Source organism: Convolutriloba macropyga, unplaced genomic scaffold, assembly GCF_964194025.1.
Source record: "Convolutriloba macropyga unplaced genomic scaffold, txConMacr16.3 SCAFFOLD_2750, whole genome shotgun sequence".
Taxonomy (NCBI): domain Eukaryota; kingdom Metazoa; phylum Xenacoelomorpha; order Acoela; family Convolutidae; genus Convolutriloba; species Convolutriloba macropyga.
Genome location: NW_027451644.1, coordinates 12,881 through 32,348, shown reverse-complemented (window position 1 = coordinate 32,348; position 19,468 = coordinate 12,881). Strand labels below are relative to the sequence as shown.

General features: G+C 37.1%; 1 protein-coding gene across 1 annotated transcript; it reads right to left on the bottom strand.

The window, feature by feature from the left end:
- Positions 1 to 4,524: 4,524 nt before the first annotated feature.
- LOC142356866 (uncharacterized) lies at positions 4,525 to 18,203 on the bottom strand. Its single transcript, XM_075408634.1, has 4 exons — positions 18,112 to 18,203; positions 16,365 to 16,625; positions 7,599 to 8,520; positions 4,525 to 5,293 (listed from the first exon to the last, which is right to left on the bottom strand). The coding sequence occupies exons 1-4, from the start codon at positions 18,185 to 18,187 to the stop codon at positions 5,125 to 5,127; spliced, it is 1,428 nt and encodes a 475-aa protein (XP_075264749.1). The 5' UTR covers positions 18,188 to 18,203; the 3' UTR covers positions 4,525 to 5,124.
- Between the last annotated feature and the right edge of the window lie 1,265 nt (positions 18,204 to 19,468).

Genomic DNA, 19,468 nt, shown 5'->3' with positions numbered 1-19,468 from the left:
CTCGAAAAATTTTTGAGTCCGGTCAGTTGAAAACATTAGCCTTAATGTTTTGTTTTGTCTCTAATCCAGATGCTGTATCTCTCTTGTGTGCTACGCTATATAAAAAACCAAGTCCCATTTTGCAATTCTGGTTGCCCATTGGCTTCAAAAAGTCGAAATAGTATCCTTTCCTTAAAAAAAAGAGGCTAGGTAATGTGCGTTTGCACAATGTTCCGATCCCACTTATCCACAAGTGTGGCTTAATTGTCTACCAAATCAGGAAGAGATAGAAAACTTTCAAAAAACCTTACATATTGATCAAAAATTGCAGGTGTATGAAAAGAAACTGCCTCCAACTTAAATCACTAAGTAGAGTAAATACTGGCACATTAGTGGGCCGATGAGACCTGCAATTATTAAAACTACGAGAAAAAAAAACAAACAAATAATCAAATAATAACAAACATTTACATCCAAAATACAATGTCTATTTAAAAAAACTACACAATGACAAAGTCAAAATAGTGTCGAAAGAAACCTAAACTAAACAAACTGTTCTTCAATTCAAAAAAGATGCGACCAGTCCATGATCAGACTCGGTAACAAGCAGACAAAAAAAGACAAAACGACTAATTAAAAAAATGCGTGTTTTCTTGAAAAAAAATTCAATTATTGAAAACCATTAGTTATGGATTGAAATATTTGAAAAGGTTTCTTTTCATTCAAACCACAATGCCAATAATTTGAGACATGTCATTATCCAGATTATGTTTTACGTCTACAAGAATAAACGAAAAATTTCAGAAAAAAAATTCCATTAAATTTTGCAAGAAACTGGAGTCAAAGCCGTTAAAATTATTATCTAATCCGTAAAAAATAAGATATATTCAACTACGCCTTCTTTGAACACCAATATTGAGATATATGACTTCCGAATAATGAGAGCAAGTAACAAGTATTAAAAAGAACAACAACGAAAAAGTCAAAAAAATACAATTGTAATTTTCGAAAACAAATAATTTCAAAGAGCTAAAAACATTGCCAATGAAATCAATAAACAATTTCTTTTGCTTCAGCAAAAAATATATATTGGAGTCTGTCAATAATCAGAAAATGTCATAAATCTGATAATTAGACAGAAATCAGAAATTAAAGAAATAATTTGCGAAAAACCGGTATCGAAGCCGTTAAATTATTAATAATGCACTAAAAACCTTAGATATGTTCAATTGTGCGTTTCATCAACAAAAGCAGTTTGATGTGCAACCTGTATCAAGTGTGAATAGGTAACAACTGACAAAAAAAACAGCAAATTGCTAATTTATTTAGAAACATCAAAATATATTTTTAAAACATTTGATTCCAAAGTCATGAAAAATTTTAGCTATCAACTAAAAGCAATCAGTAATGAGGTTTTTTCTCTTGCATGAGAAGCCTCTAAGGGCTGAAATTATCCAGAATTATCCATTCGATGTGTTCAGCTGTGACTTACTTCAACACCAAAAACTTTACATGCATCTTGTAATTAATGAGACTAGGTAGCAAGCAGACAATAAAACAGCAAATTGCAATATTAAAAAAAACATCTATGCATTTTTTTCTAAATAATTGATTTCAAAGCACGAAAAGCTTTAGCTATCACTCGGAATCAGTACATAGGTCCCTTTGTTCAATCATTGGACGCCGCTAAAACCTACTATTATCTAGAATACGTCAAATGACAAAAGCGGAACGAAAAACGACAAATTTTTTTTAAATTTAAATCTATTAAAAACGAACACGGTGTCGAAGCAGCTAAAACCATAATCCATTCACTGAAAAACTGACGTGTTAAATTGTATTTTTTTAAAATTGCTGAAGTGATATCTGACCTGTCAAGGATGCCTCAAGAGCAGAAAAACAAACTCAATGATGGGAATAAGCCCAAAAATAAAAATGAAACTCGTATTCTATGCGCAGAAAAATTATACTTATAACGTACAACCGCCTTAAATTTTTAATTTTAATTCATTAGAAACACGATGCAACCTCTGTCATTGCTGAACTAAAGTTACAAGTTGACCAAAAGGGAAAGAGACACAGAGCTCAATAATCCACGGTTTAATTCAAAAATTTGATTTTTGAAACTGAAAACGACTATAAGCTTTCTACTAAACGTCTAGATAAGTTTCCCTGGAACTCCCTGGGAATCCCGTTGATTCTGTCATTAGTACTCCTTAATTTGGGTTGTTCTTTGTTATTAACGTGAGAAAAAGCAAAAATGCGAAAATTATTTAAAAAACCATCAACTGATTACAATCTTCTTTTGAACTTGAAAAATTAACGATTAGGCGAAAACTAGCCTTTCCATTACCGCTCGTTTAACAGGAAGACGTAATTAGTCCGAGTAATATGGTTATGGATAATTTGACTGCAAAAAGCTATTATAACAAAAATGCGTGATGCATTTTGCATAATTATCGAGTTAAATTAGCAAATTCAAGCACTAGCAAGATATGGAGTTGACAACGATCGTGTCAGGATTTTTTGAGTTTTAATTCGGTAACTGAAATAAAAATGGACTAAAGAAGCTTATTTCATACCATTTTCAATGAAGAACGGGCTGAATTTTGAAAAATTTTGGCAAACATTTGAGACAAAAAATTGGATGAAACTGTTCAACAGCAAGCTTTTGTTTTTAGAGGTAAAACCAACAACATCTTTACCAATGTTCACATATTTTCGGAACATTGGCAAAAATTTAGTAAAACTACGGGAAATGTGAACAATAACAATGAAAATCAGTCAAATGTCCACAAAACTTCACAAAACCTTCGTGGAAAAACGAAATTGAAAAACATCTTTTCGATACTATATTCTTCGTTGTAATGGCTTTCTGGCTTTTGAAAATGGGGAAGTGAGCTTGGGGGAAGGAGAGTATGGCCAGCGTGCGTGTTTACGTATGGAATGTTGAGTGGAGGTAATGGGCGAATTGGAGGGGCTGGACGGAGGGAAGAATCGGTTGAGGTGGAATTAAGAGGGAAGGGTCAAAGTCTAAGAAGCGAGCTGCACACCACAAACTTATGTCTCCTAAACAGTTTCGGTGAATTGCATAATTACAGACAAGTATCTTTCATCCGATTCAAACTGCAATCATCAACAAAAGAACGGAACGTCGATCAAATTGCGCACGAAACGACAGGCGCGGTAATTTACTCAAGTGGGCTAATAGTGTAGATAACTTTCATGGGTGCCAAAAATGCATTAGGTTGGGTTTCGAAACCTCGAAACCCATCTTGCTAGACTGAAGTATTAACCACTCAACTAGCAGAGCAATATAGATCACGCAAAATATAATTCCAGCGAAAAAAATCACTCGAGAAGTGAAACCAAAAGAAATTTCTATAAAAGCGCTAAAAAGGTCAAGTGAAAATGTTGCACATAAAGAAATGTTTACAACAATTGTTTCAAACTTCACTCCCGAGCTATCAGAAATGAAAAATGAAATCTCGATAAAGCAAAATTTTGAGACTTGGCGAGAAACGTACTAAAACAAGGTTACCTTTTTCGATAACACCCAATGAGGTACGCTAAGAACGCATTGGTCATGGTAAAAACGTATCGAATTATTTATCATCGCCATGTGTTAAAATAACTCAAGAAAATTTTTGACAAAATAACCAGTTAAGATTTTACCGAGACTTTAAATATGCAGAGTAACCAGTTAAGATTTACGTGAAATAGTTGCAGAAATTAGTACGCACGATGCAGAAAACATTGCACAAATTGGCCGAAATTAAGACTGGAACATTTTGCCGCTTCATTTCTAACTTTTAAAAAGATAAACGCGCTGTCAATTTTACGTTTGTGAAGTCACACTCACTGGTTCAAACAAGATACTCGGCCAACTAGTGAAAAACACTGGTCCAAATGGCCCTTTGATTAACTATGTTCATATAAACGCTCAAGTAAAGAGTCAGGACTTCTGAAAATAGAGGCTTCAATACTTAATACACGCAACAGATTATAGTAAATTACCAATTATTCACATACAACTCACCTTTTTAAACTTCTGTTTTCACTTTCGTCAAAGTCATAAATTTCTAGAAACTAGAATGTCAACAACGATTTATTCTTTCCAGCCGATGTGTTAAGAAAAGGGAAAAACTTTAAAACACCGAATTTTCAATTTGTGATAATTACGCTCACCAGTCGCGAGAAATTAGTGAACATTTTATCATTGAATGCAACTTGTAACGGCAATTAACTGACTCATTTCACTTGAAAAACAATTCTTCAACACATGCTGTTATCTGTTCTTGACACACCAACTGTGAAAACTTAAAACAGTATACATTTTTAAGAGCCTTTTCTTTCGACAGAAAATCAGTTGCTCGAGTGTTGTTCAATTCCTATTGTAACGACTACTGACTCACTTCAATCGATCACAGATGATTTCAGAACATCAGTTATTCTCCTCGCTCCATTGATTGTTCGAGTTTTGATATCGTATCTTTCATGACTTGTGTTATGCTAATTGTAACTACCAGTCTAAACTACCAATACTTATTAGCCAAAGAAAATTATTAATCAGAAATCCGGATTACAAAAAAATCAAAATTTACACAGAAAATACTCATAGACAGAATGCGATATTGCACATAGCTCTATACATACTCAATACAAATTTACACGATCTGAATATTTACATATTTACACTCAATGATAAACTACCGTTATTAACCGTTAGATTAATCGATGGAATATAGCTCCGATAGCTCTGCAATATTGTCGTATGTGTTATTCGTAAAAAGACTAGAAAAGTGCAACGTAAAGATCACGCTGCGCTTAATTGCCTTTAAATTTATTCTCCGATGTTTTTTGAAAATTAGAACTTTAGTATGTCGTTATCAATTAAGTGGAAGTCCTATAATTATGGACACAAAATCGAGAGCTAGGCACAGTCTTCGCAACAAAAAACTTTGGATTGCAAAATAAAATGGTACTTGGAGGTACGCGCGTAAGTTATTGCCCTCTAAGCTCGTGAGCTATAATTGGAACATGCATAATTATTGCGACAAAGACATATCTGTAACAAAAAATAGTCGCACACGAGGTTCGGATCATTTCAGGTACCACATGGAGTCTAATCAGTTCTTTTCAGTCTCAGAAATCTTCATCTGAGGAGGACAGATGTGACCCCACCCATCCCTTGCTCTTCACAATTGAGCCTTTCCTCTCGGCTATTGTTTCATCAATAGTCGCCTTCGATGGACTGCCAATGACTGATCGTCTTTGTGGGCTCCCTTCCACTGATGTCCTGGTTGAATCGATCCTAGAAAGAATAAAAATCATCTTTTTTAGTCTACCTTACAAATCCTAGTGCCGTTTTCAACTAGACTGTACGTTGCATATAGCACGTTAACATAATACAGCGCGCTCGTGGCCATAAGAGTCAAATGCCCACTAAGCGTGAGGTAGAACAGAACCGAAAAAAAACACTGTTAATTTCCTTGTTTGTTAAACATTGAACAAATGTTTGAGCATATAATTCAGGAACTGTGCACAATTGAAAGTTTTAGAAGCTATCGCAATTCTAAAAGCTTAAAAAATTATGACTTCTGAAATGCTAAAAGCACGAAAGGTTGGTGGGGGGGGGTGACAGTGGCTGAATTTAAGAACCGCCTTTTACACCATAACTTGTCTCCTCGCAACAGTTTCGTCGAATCTAAGAGAGCAGCTCGGCCACTTAATGCCCTCTGGGCTCTAGCCTGTTTTTGCTAAAAGGTTAAAATAAAAAATCGGTCACGCAAATAAATTGCATAGAAAAGACCACAGGCCTAATATAATTGCTACAAACTTCATTTGAGAGCAATTAAAATCAAGGTGCACTAATATAGGGGTGGGCGAAAACAACCAGGGTCAAAACGCGGGACACCATTGTCAATATGGTTCTGGCTCCAACTGATTGGGGGGTCTTCTAACATTTAGAACTATTAGATTAGAACTATTAAAAAATTATCTAGTTCCAGTTTCTGATATCTGACGTTTCGTTTTTTTTCATCTCTCGAATAGAACCGACTAACGTCACACGAATAGCTCTCGAACAAAGTCGAAATGGGTCAAGCAAAATTTTGCATCAAAAAAAGAACACGTTTACAATAATTGCTTCAAAATTCTTTTGAGAGCAAATATAGGTTCTTTTGCAAGCGTGAATGTAATTGTAGAGCAAATGACAAAAAAACTGAGAAACTATATTAAAACAAACGACAGGCGGAGCATTTAATTCAGATGAGCTGTAGCCTTAATTCTTGATTGGCGCAAAAATTTCGGTCCACGAAGAGTTTCAAACCCCCGACTTTAGTTGTAATAGACTGAAGCATCAGTCACCCGGCCCTCTTGGCACGAGTCAAAATGGCAGACGTGTCAAATAAAAGACTTCATATCAGCTATCAGAGATGAGGAATCTGTTTGGCTCAGCGCTGAACAACTCACTCATCATAATTTCACTATATTAACATACGATGTGCAAATTAGTTCAACTATATTTTCGAAACCGCACCAAGCCGAGAAAAAAATTTTAAAAATGCATTATGTGTGAGTGCTTATCCCTCGTTCGGTTGAGATAGTTTCAAATCAAGTCCCACGGACCGCTGAGGCAGAGCCATGGCCCGCAAAGCGTGGCCAAATGCATTGAATTTTTTCCGTCAGACTATGTTGAGTGACGGCTAAATGAGCGCATATTACAACGCCGGCAATTTCTCAGCCAATCAGATTGGAGTAAAAGTCTATATTTCGACACGCCCGCCATTTGAGACGACACAATCTCATACAATCACATTTATTTAGCAACCGACATAACTTCGGATTAAGACCAATTTAGGTCACACAAAAATCAAAAAGTCAAGCGTGAAAAAGTCACTCAAGTGAAATCCAAAAAGTTTACTACATCAAAACGAACAAGCAAATATTTTGAATAAAAAAGACACACGCGTTTACAATAATTGCGCATAATAATCGTTCGAGGATAATTAATAAAAACATGAATTGAAAGGACCAGAAAACAAATTAAACGGTCGGTTGAGGGATAATACTTAATAATTGTTAGAATGTTGAGAGAGAACTACCTAAATGTATATTGTGCATAAGATAAGCTTGACAAGAAGCTCTACTTGTTCAACGCATACTTGGCTAGAGAAATGAAGCCTTGAGGAACAAAAGAACGTGAGAACGGGTTATAAGAGATGCCCAAGATCGAGAGCTTAAGACCAGTTGGTGTAATTGCGTAGCACACTGGGCTTGCACCTAAGAGGTGCTGGTTCGAATCCAACCTACTTCTCAGCTCGTCCTTAACTTACTAAAAGCTCAACATTTTTTGAATCTTCATTCTGATCATTTATCTTTTTCTTTTCTAGAAAATCGAAGGTTACTCCCCGGGACTTACCACTCAAGTTTTTAAAACCAATCATGCAAATTAAATCAGGCAAAATTTTTAACTGAACGTCAGAATTAGCTGTGCGACAAGACAGAAGCGCGAGTATCCTTGTTGTAGCTTTCAGCAAATTACCTTATGCATATAGGCAAAGAATTATCTTTTAAACCATTTGCCTATTTATACCTCCAATGCTATATTTTCCTACCTATAAGTGTCATTTCTGTGGCTGTCTAAGGTTGAAGCTGTTTTGAAAAACTGCTGCTTCCTAGCTAGGAAGTTAGTCACACTCTCTGTGTCCGAATCATTGGATGCTAATTTCCACTTGAAGCCTCTCATTGAATCACTATTCTGGTCATAAACAGCCGAATCGTCGTTATCGACCTTTTCAACTGAGCTCTGAGGAGTCAGTGTCCGCCTCTCTTCCTTACTTTCTTCTAGTCTTCCAAGGGTCAAACTATCATACTTACCAATTAAGTTAGCGCATCGTGAACAAACAGAAATGGTTATATTTTGTTCTATATTCGGCTCCGGTTCGGATGTTAATGGATTTTGTGGCACCACTTTCCAAGACGCCCTTTTAGTTTTTCTTTTATTAGCAGCCTTTGGAACAATTCCATCAGCAATTAAGTCAGAGTAATCTTCTTCTAGGCCACTCGAATAATTAGCATCACTGTCGTTCAAATCTTGTTCATTAACAGATGATTTCTTTTCTGACACAGAATGTGACGTTATTTCGCTCAGTGCTTTTTTGTGGTTTTCCTTTTGAATCTTGAGCGCCAGACGTTTTGAAGGATAACGACTATTTTGCTTTTCACTCCCAAGTTGTTCCTTTTCATTGACTTCCGTGCTCCCATCGCTATACGCGCGTGATGAGTAATAAACATCATTCAGCTCCCGTTCCAGAATTTCGTCATTTTCAACCTCTTCAACTACATTTTGTATTGTTGCCACATGTTCTTTAGTGACATTTTTGGACATCTGGTTGCCAATCTCGGAGCTCTTCAGAGGCTTTTGAATAGCAGCATTTGATGTCTTTGATTGAGGTCTGTTTAGAGAACCTTGAGAACTCTTCCCAATCGGCTGCTGAGACGAAGTGGCTCCACTTTTCAATTCTCTACTCAGTCGGCCTAAATAAATATATGATGAAGTAGGATTCTAGAGTACACAGTACTCATAAATTAAAGAAATACGCATAATAAAAACAAAATTTTGATATTATCTCCCCCGAATTCTCAATCTGCTCAAAGTACATGTATGTTTTGATCTAATTGCATTTGACGTTGCTTTTCTTCAATCTCTCCATCATCAAATAATGAATTAAAGTCAGTCTCAACCAAACTAAATGTCATAGAAGAGAAGTCAATCTAGATATCACCATTAATAATGCTTTTTGGCGTAAAACTCAAAACACGTCTTCTTGCATCTTTGCATCTAACTTAAAATTCCATTGACTGCAAAAATAAGGGAGAGCGCCGCAAAAAAATCCGCGATTGATTTCCACAACTGCCATTAAAACAAGCAAAAAGAAATTGAAGCAGAAAATTGATTTTCTTTTAATACAAGAGTACGAAAATTACGTGTTAATCTTAATGAGAGGAAAGGCATCATTGGTAGCAAAACCAACTGAAGGTATCAAAGAAGCGATTGGCGTCTCAAATTAGGCTTTATGCGTTTCTCCCTTTTCTGTTTTTAACTTCGCTGTTCGACATTGGCTCAGTTTAATTAAGGCTGTCTTCTGAGGAAATGCTCTCTAAGTTCAGCTTGAACAAAATATCAGCCCAGAAAAGAAAAAAGAATTAGGCAAAACAAAAAGAAAATTTTTAAGTAAAAACATTAAAACAAATCCTGAGATACAATTCAATGAGCAAACAAATGACAAGACTGAAAGCACATTCAAAAGCATTTAGAAAATTCCTAGAACAGGAAAAACTGAAGTTAAAGCAACGCAAGTTAACAAAACTATTTTCGCAAACACAAATTTTGTTCATCAAAAGTTTTCTCCCACCAAGAAAAAATTGAATGAAAAATGGTCATGCTGCAAAAAACTCTGTCATGAAAACAACAATGTGTATGCTCCATTAATTAAATTAAAATCACAACTCGAAGTTCACTGCGAAAATTATCTACTTGAATTAACAGATCAAAAGGAAGGAATTAAAAAAAAACTTACCACACTAACTCACTCAACAAGCTCAGAAGTTATAAATCAATGTCAGCATATGAAACGAGATCACAGCAATCTTTCCAACAGACTGAACGAAGGGCAGAACTTAAAAAAAACCTCAAATTGTTGATTGCTATTGTTAATTTGTAGAAATTTCCGGGGCCATATATAACGAAAAACAAATTCAGTAGACACAATTCTATTTGCTACTTTTGTTGTACTTTACAAACGTTAATTTTGTATAAAAGTTGTTCCAATTTTCGCAGATGCCATTTTTCCTCAAAAAACAGAACAAACGTGCGTGACATGAGAAGCACAGTTTCTCAAACTGCACAACACTATTAATAATAAAGCACAAAGATATTACGCAAATAACCAATTAAAAAACCATCAGAAACAAGTAAAAACATCAATCCAGAGTTCCAACAAAACTTCGGTTCAAAACCTCACATAGTTTGCAAAAAGAGTTCTAACAATATGGAAATAATCTGTCCCATAGAAAGATGTGAACCACATGCCGAATAGTTTTCGTAAAGACAAAATTGCTACAAAATTTCGTTTCCTTGTCCGACGTGCATTCAAAACGTTTTTACCAGCAAGGGATCCGGAACTCTGACCCATTTCATTACTTGCTAACTAACCATGTCCGCAGTTATCCTAGCTTGAGAAAATTAGACGACGAAAACTAGAGAGGTCCGTCTGATTTTGCCACAAACTGTTATAAGCATCTGCGAACTCAGCAATTGAACATATAATAGCAGTGGAGTTTTCCGGGGAAGGAGAACAGGGTTGGGATGGAGAACAAGAAGGCAAAAATGTCCATCATAAAAATCTGTAAATCTGTCACAGTTTACATGTTTTGTTATTGTTGTGAGGTTTATGTTGCTTTAAGCTGAAAATAACAGGAATCAATCTGAATAAAAGAGTATCAGAAAGAAAAATGCTTGCCACTCAATTTAAAAATAATTGCTTTAAATTGCCACTAAATCAAACCAAAAAATAAAACGGAGACTCCTGCTAAAAAACCAGGATAGTCAAAAAGGTCTAGAAAGCACCGTGAAAAGGTGCTATATCCTTAAAATAGCAGAAAATGATCTAAAGACAAAAAGTTGTGTAAAAGACATTGGTTTGGTCATAAACGTTCGGCCACGTGATACATAGAGATGGAAAAGCACTCAGGTCCTTTTTCTGGTAGAGAGGAACACTTCCTTCCTTCCACAGCCTGAATTCAACTTTATCGAGCAGTGATTACTCCAACACTATTCTATATATCGGAACGCTAGGTGAAAAATTAGATTTTATGTCATCGAATGTTTTAACAAGAGAGTAATGAAATGGTTGTGTGGTGATAACAATATAGGTTAGCTCTGAAGAAGCCAAATATTTTGTCGCAAACGTCGACTCCTGCTACCAGATGTCAAATATAAGCAGCAGAGTCAAAATTTTTGATAGCGGAGTGGCTTCCATGTAAATGTGCTGCAGAAAATTATGAACTTCTTTGAAGCAAAACAACTCAAAAATGCACTTAATGACTAAATACTGGAGCTATCACAATCACTGTACAAGGACTTTCATATGCGTTTGTGAAACTTGTTGTGCGAACCCAAGAACTTAATTAAGGGGTCAAATAAAAGGGGTCAGTAGAGTTACCTCGAAGTCATAATAAAAACAAGAAGAATCGCAACCAAGTAACACCAAGCAACTAAAAAATCATATAATGGAATGCAAATGGAATCAGCCACAAAACTGAAGAGCTAACACACTACCTCCAACAAAACAAAATCGACATAGCTTGTATACAAGAAATCAAGAGATTACCAACGGATAAACCAATGACGATGCCGACTTACAGTATTATCAGTTAATTTCGGTTGCGGGAAACCTTTACAGAGGAGGGGAGTCATGACCCTAGTGAGAGACGGGATAACCTACCGAGAAATCACCTGCTGAGCCAAACAAGGTAACCAAGCTTTGGAAGGAAGAGCATTAAAGTGCAAACTGACCAAGAACCAGTAATCATAACAAACCTCTACTACCCCCCCCCCCGCAAGGTCACACTCAATTAGCTCACTGGAACTAAGAGAACTTAACCTGCAACTCAGAATGAATGAGCTAATCGTAGAAGACCTTAATGCACACCAACTGTGGGATAAAAACATTGAAGACGATAGAGGCAATGAGATAGCGGAATCGATCCTAGAAGGAGTAACAGCCCTGCAATTGACCTGGGAGTGGAACAATGCAGACTGGACGTCTTTCCGAGACTCCTTGGACGAACGAATCAAAGAAGTATTAAGAAAAATATCGCAGAGATGGAACGATGCATAGTCGCCGAAATCCTAGAAGCAGCAACCAAGACTATAGCAACCAAGAAGATCGGACAGAAACCAAACACATGGATGACAAAGAAAAATACTCGAAACAATCAAACTAAGAGATGAACTCAAGACGACAAGGCACAACAACGAAGAAGCCTAAAAGGAAATAGACAAAAAAGTAAAGAAACTAAAGCAAGGCATCAGGAAAAAAGTAATCAAATCGCAACACCGCAAAAATATGTGGCAACTAATAAAAATGTTGACGCAAGAGAAACCAAGAAGAACAAAAAAGCAATCGTCTATAACGGAACAACAAGAACAACAGATAGACAGAATGCAAAAGCCTTCATACACTACAAAAACAACAGTAAGTGTCAACTAAGCAATCAATAAAAAGCTGAACCAAGAACTAAGCAAATGGCAACCAAGTAACGACTATACTGCAGAATTCAACATGCAAGAAGTAATTACTGCTCTTCACAGAATAAATGGAACGTAAACCGGAGGACCAGATCGGATACAACCAAGAATGATACACCGTCTAGGACCAGAATCTTTGAAGTACATTCTGCAAATGTTCAACGAATCCTGGAAGAACACAAGAACACCGCAGAGCTGAAGACTTGCAGACATATGACCAACATACAAACAAAACAAGAACCCGGAGGCTGTCAGCGGCTACAGACCAATAAGCCTTACATCTGTCATCGGAAAATGGTTGGAGAGAATGATAACTAACCGACTATGACACCTCCTAGAAATCAAGCTACTTCTGAACCAACCACAAGAAGGCTTTAGACCCAGAGGTAGCACCGAAGACCAGCTTACTGCTCTGTCGCAAACAATCAGTTACGGGTTCCACTCAAATCCAATGCAAAGAACCCTCATTACGCTGATTGAGTACAGCTAAGCATTTGACGCCGTGTGGCGGGATAACTTGTTGATGAAAATGGTAAACATGGTGATTCCAGACCATGTTGAAGGATGGATACAAAACTGGATGAGTAACCGAATTGTTTACGTGACTGTGAACCGCAAAACCAGCAAGAGGAATCTTATGGAGCAAGGCCTTCCCAAGGATTGGTTTTAAGTCCATTGCTGTTCATTGTGTACATCATCGACATAAGAACCTGGAACCCAGAACCGACGCCAGCTTGTTACACAACCAACTCGTCGCTTGACAACGCCCAGAAAAAATGCAGAAGTCATAGAACAGTGTCGAAGAATAGAGTGAAAGGAACAAACTAAAGATCTCAGTTGAGGAGACAGTCACCAGCTTCTTCACTACTTCAACCCAGGAAGCCACATGGCAACCAAGAATTTTATTAAAGAACGACGAATACCCTAAAGTAATCAAGTACAACGAATACACAAAATTTCTGGGCTTAACCTACGACAGACAACTAACCTTCACCAAGCAAACACAACTAACAGTCAACAAAGTTATACAAAGAGCAAAAGCCTTAGCCAAGCTGGCAAGCACGCAATGTGGATACCAAAGGCAGCAACTAAAACAAACGTACTTAGCCACGGGACGATTTATTGTGGAATACGCTAGTGCAGCCTGGCATCCCTGGTTGAGCAAGAAGAACATAGATAAACTATAATCAGCCCAACGATTTGCCTGTAGAGTAATCACTGGGAACCTCAAAACAACACAAAACGAGTTTCAACTTCTTGAAAGTAACCTGCCACCAATATCAACAAGAAGCTGTCAAAATGCAACAATTGCGTATGTAAAAGCATTAAGACTCCCAGATGATAACCCAAGAGCAAAAGTAACTAAGAAATCAAGACAAAAAAAATCAAGAAATGCGATTGGAAAAACAAAACCAAGGAAATGTGGAACCAATTATTTAACCAAGACCTAACAGAAGCTTCCCTAACGTACCGCCACCATGGAAAGAAGTAAACAGCGTACACTTCATCGGAACTAACGTAACCAAGAAATAGGACAAAGAGGAACAACGTACCCAAGCCGAAAAAGTAAATAAAGGAAGAAAAGGAACAAAGATTTACACAGAGGGATTAGCAAAAGACGGGAACACTTGTGGTGGAGCCGGCATTATTATCCGCAGAAACAATAAAACACCAAAGAAGCTCTCATTTCCTGCTTATCGCTGGACATCATTCCCAGCAGAAACCCAAGTAATGGACAAAGCAATAGAAATACCAGTCCAAATGGAAGAAAACCAAGTAGACATCACAGACTCGAAATCGCTCCTTCGAAGAATGAAGACACTGAAACTAAGTAATGCTCCGAAGAACCAAGCAGAAAGAAGAATTCTATCAAACAACCATTACGACCATTGAAAGAACATCGCGCTTATATGGTGTCCTAGTCACTGCGGAGTAGAAGGAAACGAAGAGGCTGACGAAGCTGCTAACGAAGTTAAGTATTACGGAACAAATTTTAACATACATTTGAAGCAGCAAAAGCGCCAATTAGAAAACACTTCCGCCCTCCTCTTGTTCAACATCCGCTAGCCAGAGATATACGAATCGAAAGGAGGAACCTGCAGGAATGTAGTAGTAGGGATTTGGCCCTTCGGTGTCGTCAGGCGAGGAGACTGTGTCCCGTTTCTTTGTCCATGGTTGCCGTTGAATTTTCCACGTATCAGTGGTTAGTACGTTGTCACTCGTTTCAAAATGATGCCACAGATAAATGAGAAGTCGACTTTTCAAACCCGTTGCATTTCCAAATTGTAAATTCTGTGGAAGTCTATTAACAAGAGCACAAGTTCTAAAGAAGAAGCTTTGCTGGCAAATTTTAAGTCGTGGTTTTGGATGGTCGAATTTTAGTTTGTTGTCACTCCGTAATGAACGTGTGGTGGTCCTCAAGCAGACAAATTACCCAATGTTGGAAATGAAATCACCCGTAAGAAATTTAGAAAGAAAAAGTAAATCCTGTAATTGTAGATAAAAAGAAAGCGGTAAGAAACGACTGCAATAAATTGGTTCTTTATCATTGTTATTGCTCGTGTTGTTAATCCATTTCAAACTCTTTCTCTGAACACTTTCGAGTACTTTTGTGTTTGTTACATTAGCAGACCAACAAACACTTCAGTAAAACAAAACGGGCAATACCATAGATTTGTACAAGTTTAATTCAACTGACGGAGTTAGGTGTGGTAAGCTCTTTTTATCATGAAGAGAACTCCGAGCGCTTTGTTCCCGGACTTTTTTATGTGGATGTCCAATTAAAGATCACTTGTTACCTAAACTCCCTGTATGTGTACTTTTTCGATCAAGGTTCCGGAAAAACTAAAGTGATGCATGGAATTATACATTGAGATATGAGAGCATTTTTCAACGTTTAAGTGGAGTTTGTGTTTTTGAGTCTATTTCATCACCCTAGGAAGATTCACCTGACAAATAAGACTTGACTTATTAACTCATATGAATTTAGCGTCGTCAGCACAGAGGAAAGGAATAACAGCTCTGCAAGTTTCTGGTAAATCGCTGACGTACATTACAAAGAGGGACTCCAGAAGAGATCCCTGCGGAACTCCACTCGTAACGTTATCGCAACCTTTTTTGTAGGTGGGAACGACTACTGAGTTTTTCCAGCTACCTGGAAAAACACTCGTTTTTATTTTGTAGAAAATTTGGTTCAAGGATTTACTGACTGCTCTTGATAATCTTTTGTATACAATTGCAGGAATTTCGTCCGGACCTTTTGCTTTGTTAACATCTAAATTTTCGCAGATCTTTTCAATCGTTTGTTGGGGAGTGTCAAAATCTGTAAATAAGGGTAGCAACGGGGGCGAATTATTCGGGACAAAGCCGGAAGAAACTTTGAAAATTGAGGCCAAATATTTTGAGAAAAGAGAGCATTGACGAACAGGATCATTAGCAATTTAAAAGGAGATCATTCTTAAAGGAGACAGAACTTGGAATCGCGGTTGCCTTGAAATTTCTGTACAACATGCTGTCAAGGGAACAATAGACATGCATCAACCGGATACGGAGTGGGCACCACCCCGAGCTGCGGTACTGGCAGCACAAAATAGGGACCATCGAAGACAATAGCTGCCGCCTTTGCGGAATAGCCCCGACACTACCCAGGACATATATGTGGAATGCCCCGTACTGATGATAGAGATATAGAGGATGGACACTCCAGATTCTCATAAAATACCCAAAAAAGCCCTCAAGTTCTGGAATACCTGGCAAACAAGGGTGGCCCGCTACTGATGGTGGTGGGTTACAAACAAACAAAGCAGCGTCAGTGGGGTAAGGAAATGCTGGTGGAGATAAAGATGACTTCATGTTCATAGGCGTAAAAAACTTTGCATCGTTCGACACTAGCTTTCTTTGCCGCTGAAAAGGTCACCTTTTAATGAGAATTAGGTACTAAGATTGTGGATCAATTTCACTCGTGAAACCAACCCTCGGCCCTATATTTACATGACATAAGAAGAAATGCGGAGTTAAGCCTATTTTGTAAGATTAAGAGCTAGCAGGTCGCAATCCCCGCACAAATTACTTGGAGGCGCAGTTGAAAACTTCGGCTGCCTCGCCCCTTTAATTCCAAGAGTGCCACTGACAACTGGCTCCGGCCTATGGATAGCCTTGAGTGTTAGAGTTAAGTGAGAGATTGGGTCGAGGGGCAGATCTTTGATCAAACTCTTCATCAGGTGGTCAAACACATCACTTATCCGGTGTCTCTCCAGATAAAGCTGCACTTTGTTCACACCCCCTGACGAGGCCACTTGTGAAGTCATACTTAAGCCTTCCAACTCCTGATCTAAAAATTTGACAACAGTTAATTTGGCCTCAATTTCCTCACTTTCTTTTGTTTTGAAAAAAGTAAATTAAAATTATAACCCAGGTGGTTGCAACAAAACAACTTAATATTTCAAATCAGTTAAGTATAAATTTAAAATAAAAAACCTAAATTCAGAAATACCCCTCCCCAGACAGGGTGAATATTGGCTGGTCCAGGGTCCTCCTCCCAGCACTACGCCTTCATAGGGCATTTCGTATTGTTCAAATCTATCAATAAAATAATATTATACACAAACTGCAGCTGAGAAAGAGTTAAACAAAAGACACAGCATTAGAACACAAACAATTAATGGCAAAAGTAGATGAGTCAAACTATCACCCTACCTTCCTCAACCAACTATGTGTCCTTGAACTTCGAATGCAGAGGATAGAACTACTTAGGAGAGCAAACATATATAAATTTAAAAACATCAATTATGTTTAAAAAAAATCACATTGATCAAAATTCTTCGCATCGTTTTCTCCCGAAAAATAAAAATAACTTTTAAAAGCTCCCACGTTACTATTCAAAGGAATTTTTCATGCTGTGACACAAAATCATACGTTTTCTTAAATATTTTTCTAAACTAATTTGTCAAACTAAAAGAGTTAAAAGTCGATATAAATATATTACATGGTGCTAGGAAAATTGGCCGACAGGGCGTTTAGCCGACAAGGAAAAAATGAGAAATTTAGCCGACAGTTTTATCATAATTGGTAATAAAAGTCCATAATTGGTCCATAAATCAGTAGTTCGGTTGTGATAGATTCATATCAAGTCCCACGGGCCGCTGAGGCATGGCCCACGAGTCATGGCCAGATGCGGTAAAATATGGTCCGCCCACGGATAGACGTTCATTACAGTAGTTGATAAAACTGCGGTATATTTGTCCGATTACGAAATAGTGTTTTAAATTGGCCAATCACAGCTTTAGAATAAGCATTTCTGCTCATTTTACTTAAATTGTCGGTTAAATTTTTCATTTTTTGGTTGTCGGCTAAACGCCCTGTCGGCCAATACGGCGGCCACCATGTTATATATATTACTCGAACGTTTTTGCAATAACTTGCATCGTAAGTTTAAAACATGTTAGGTAATGTAATATCCGTGCACTGTGTACGGTTACGGGTTGGGTTGGGGGTTTTTTCTTACGCACTTTAAACCTCGGGGTTACTGATGAATATCCTAAGACTTTAATTTAATTATGAAGATGTAAATATTCAAACGGTTCCATATATAGTTGGAATTAATGATTGGAAATTCAATAAGTTTCAAAAGATGAGGTGTAAAGCTATTAAGAGAAAGGCAGCTCAATTATAAGAGGTTTAGTTTTGAATATAGTCTTTGGTTTCGGTCCTATCAATGGCCGATTAATCTTAGGTTATTTTTACCCATATTCTTTAATCTCTTTGGGATTTTCTCATTGTTACTTTCTACCGCACCGGTCCCTGTTAGTTAAACTCACAGATAGCAGGTTTACATAGAGCAAACATTCCTTGAAGTCTCCCGTCAAGATGAAATTCCGTGAAGATTCCCATCATTGTTTATGATGCTTTCTTTATATTGTTCAAATCCGATTTACTCTTAGTAACCATCTCTTTTGTTCTCGAATTTATTGTGAAAATTTAGAATTGTGCGTTCACTATGTATTTTATGAGCATGTCATACATTAAGTTCTATGGTTTACTACAGTAAATATTTAGAGATATGCATATATCCACCAACGTGTCTTGATTATCTATTTACATTTTCGAATTTTTCTAAAAATTTTTCAGGTTCCAACCTTTCATTTTGTTAAAATGATAAAAGAACTTTAAAACTTCAAATATGAGTCTTTTAATACTTTTATAATGAGTCATTCTGTTTGATTATTGAATAGGAGATTTTGGTTTTGGTCCACAATATAACGTTGCTCGCATATCAATTTGACAATTTTTAGGAACAAAAAGGGATTCTGCACTTCATATTTCAGTATTAGTTCCCTACTTTTGTACTCGTCCCACGTATTGTTGTGGCTTGCTTCTACTTATGTGTAGAGCTTCTATTGTCATGAATTTTCCGCTATCCTGGCACTGATCAATTATCTTATAATTGCTTTCCACTACAAGTTAATCCACCGGTGAATCAGTTTTTTGATGCTCAGAACTTTTTGTGGCCAAATGTCGACTCGTTTGTTCGACAGAGGTGGAATGGAACTAGATTTCATGGATCGTTGGCAGGTGCGTCGTTTTCGCGTTAAGAAAATTGTTGTCAATTCGCATTTTTTTCCAATTTTGGCTTCAATTGCACGCTGATGTTACCTCGAAACTGCACGACAAAAAATTGGTTTAACATCTTTTGCTGAAAATTTTTGTCACCTCAATTGTACTTCTCGTCCCCAATTTTCAATTGAGGTTTACTTATGATTTTCTGTAAAGCATCGTTGATTATCTTGGAAGTCCAACCTTAAGGGTATTGATCTTTTAGCCAAAAACGTTCATTATTTTTCAGAGCTTTGTCAAAATTTTTCCATATGCTAAACCTTCAAAAAAGCAGTGAACAGTCCCTTTTGCAATATTCATATCACGTTGCATTGGTGCACAACTTTGAAATTTCAGGACAACTCCCGTATCGGTTGTTTTCTTGTACCACGCGCAATTAATTTCTCTACAGCTATTTACATTGACGTTCATGTCAAAAAAGCTTAACTATTTTTTCCGTCAGGATTTTGCATTGTGAATTCCATTCTCTTATGGAGGGTGTCTACTTTTTTGAGCAGGGTGCCGGTTCACCAATTTTTGTGCAAATTATATCATCTACATATCATAAGAATAAATGTCTTC

Excerpts from the sequence above, each read along its gene's own strand:
- LOC142356866 (XM_075408634.1), bottom strand. The coding sequence starts at position 18,187 with ATGATGGGAATCTTCACGGAATTTCATCTTGACGGGAGACTTCAAGGA. Across the intron at positions 16,626-18,111 it reads TCTATGTAAACCTGCTATCT|ATCAGGAGTTGGAAGGCTTA; the intron begins GTGAGTTTAACT and ends TCAAATTTTTAG. Across the intron at positions 5,294-7,598 it reads CACAGAAATGACACTTATAG|GATCGATTCAACCAGGACAT; the intron begins GTAGGAAAATAT and ends TATTCTTTCTAG.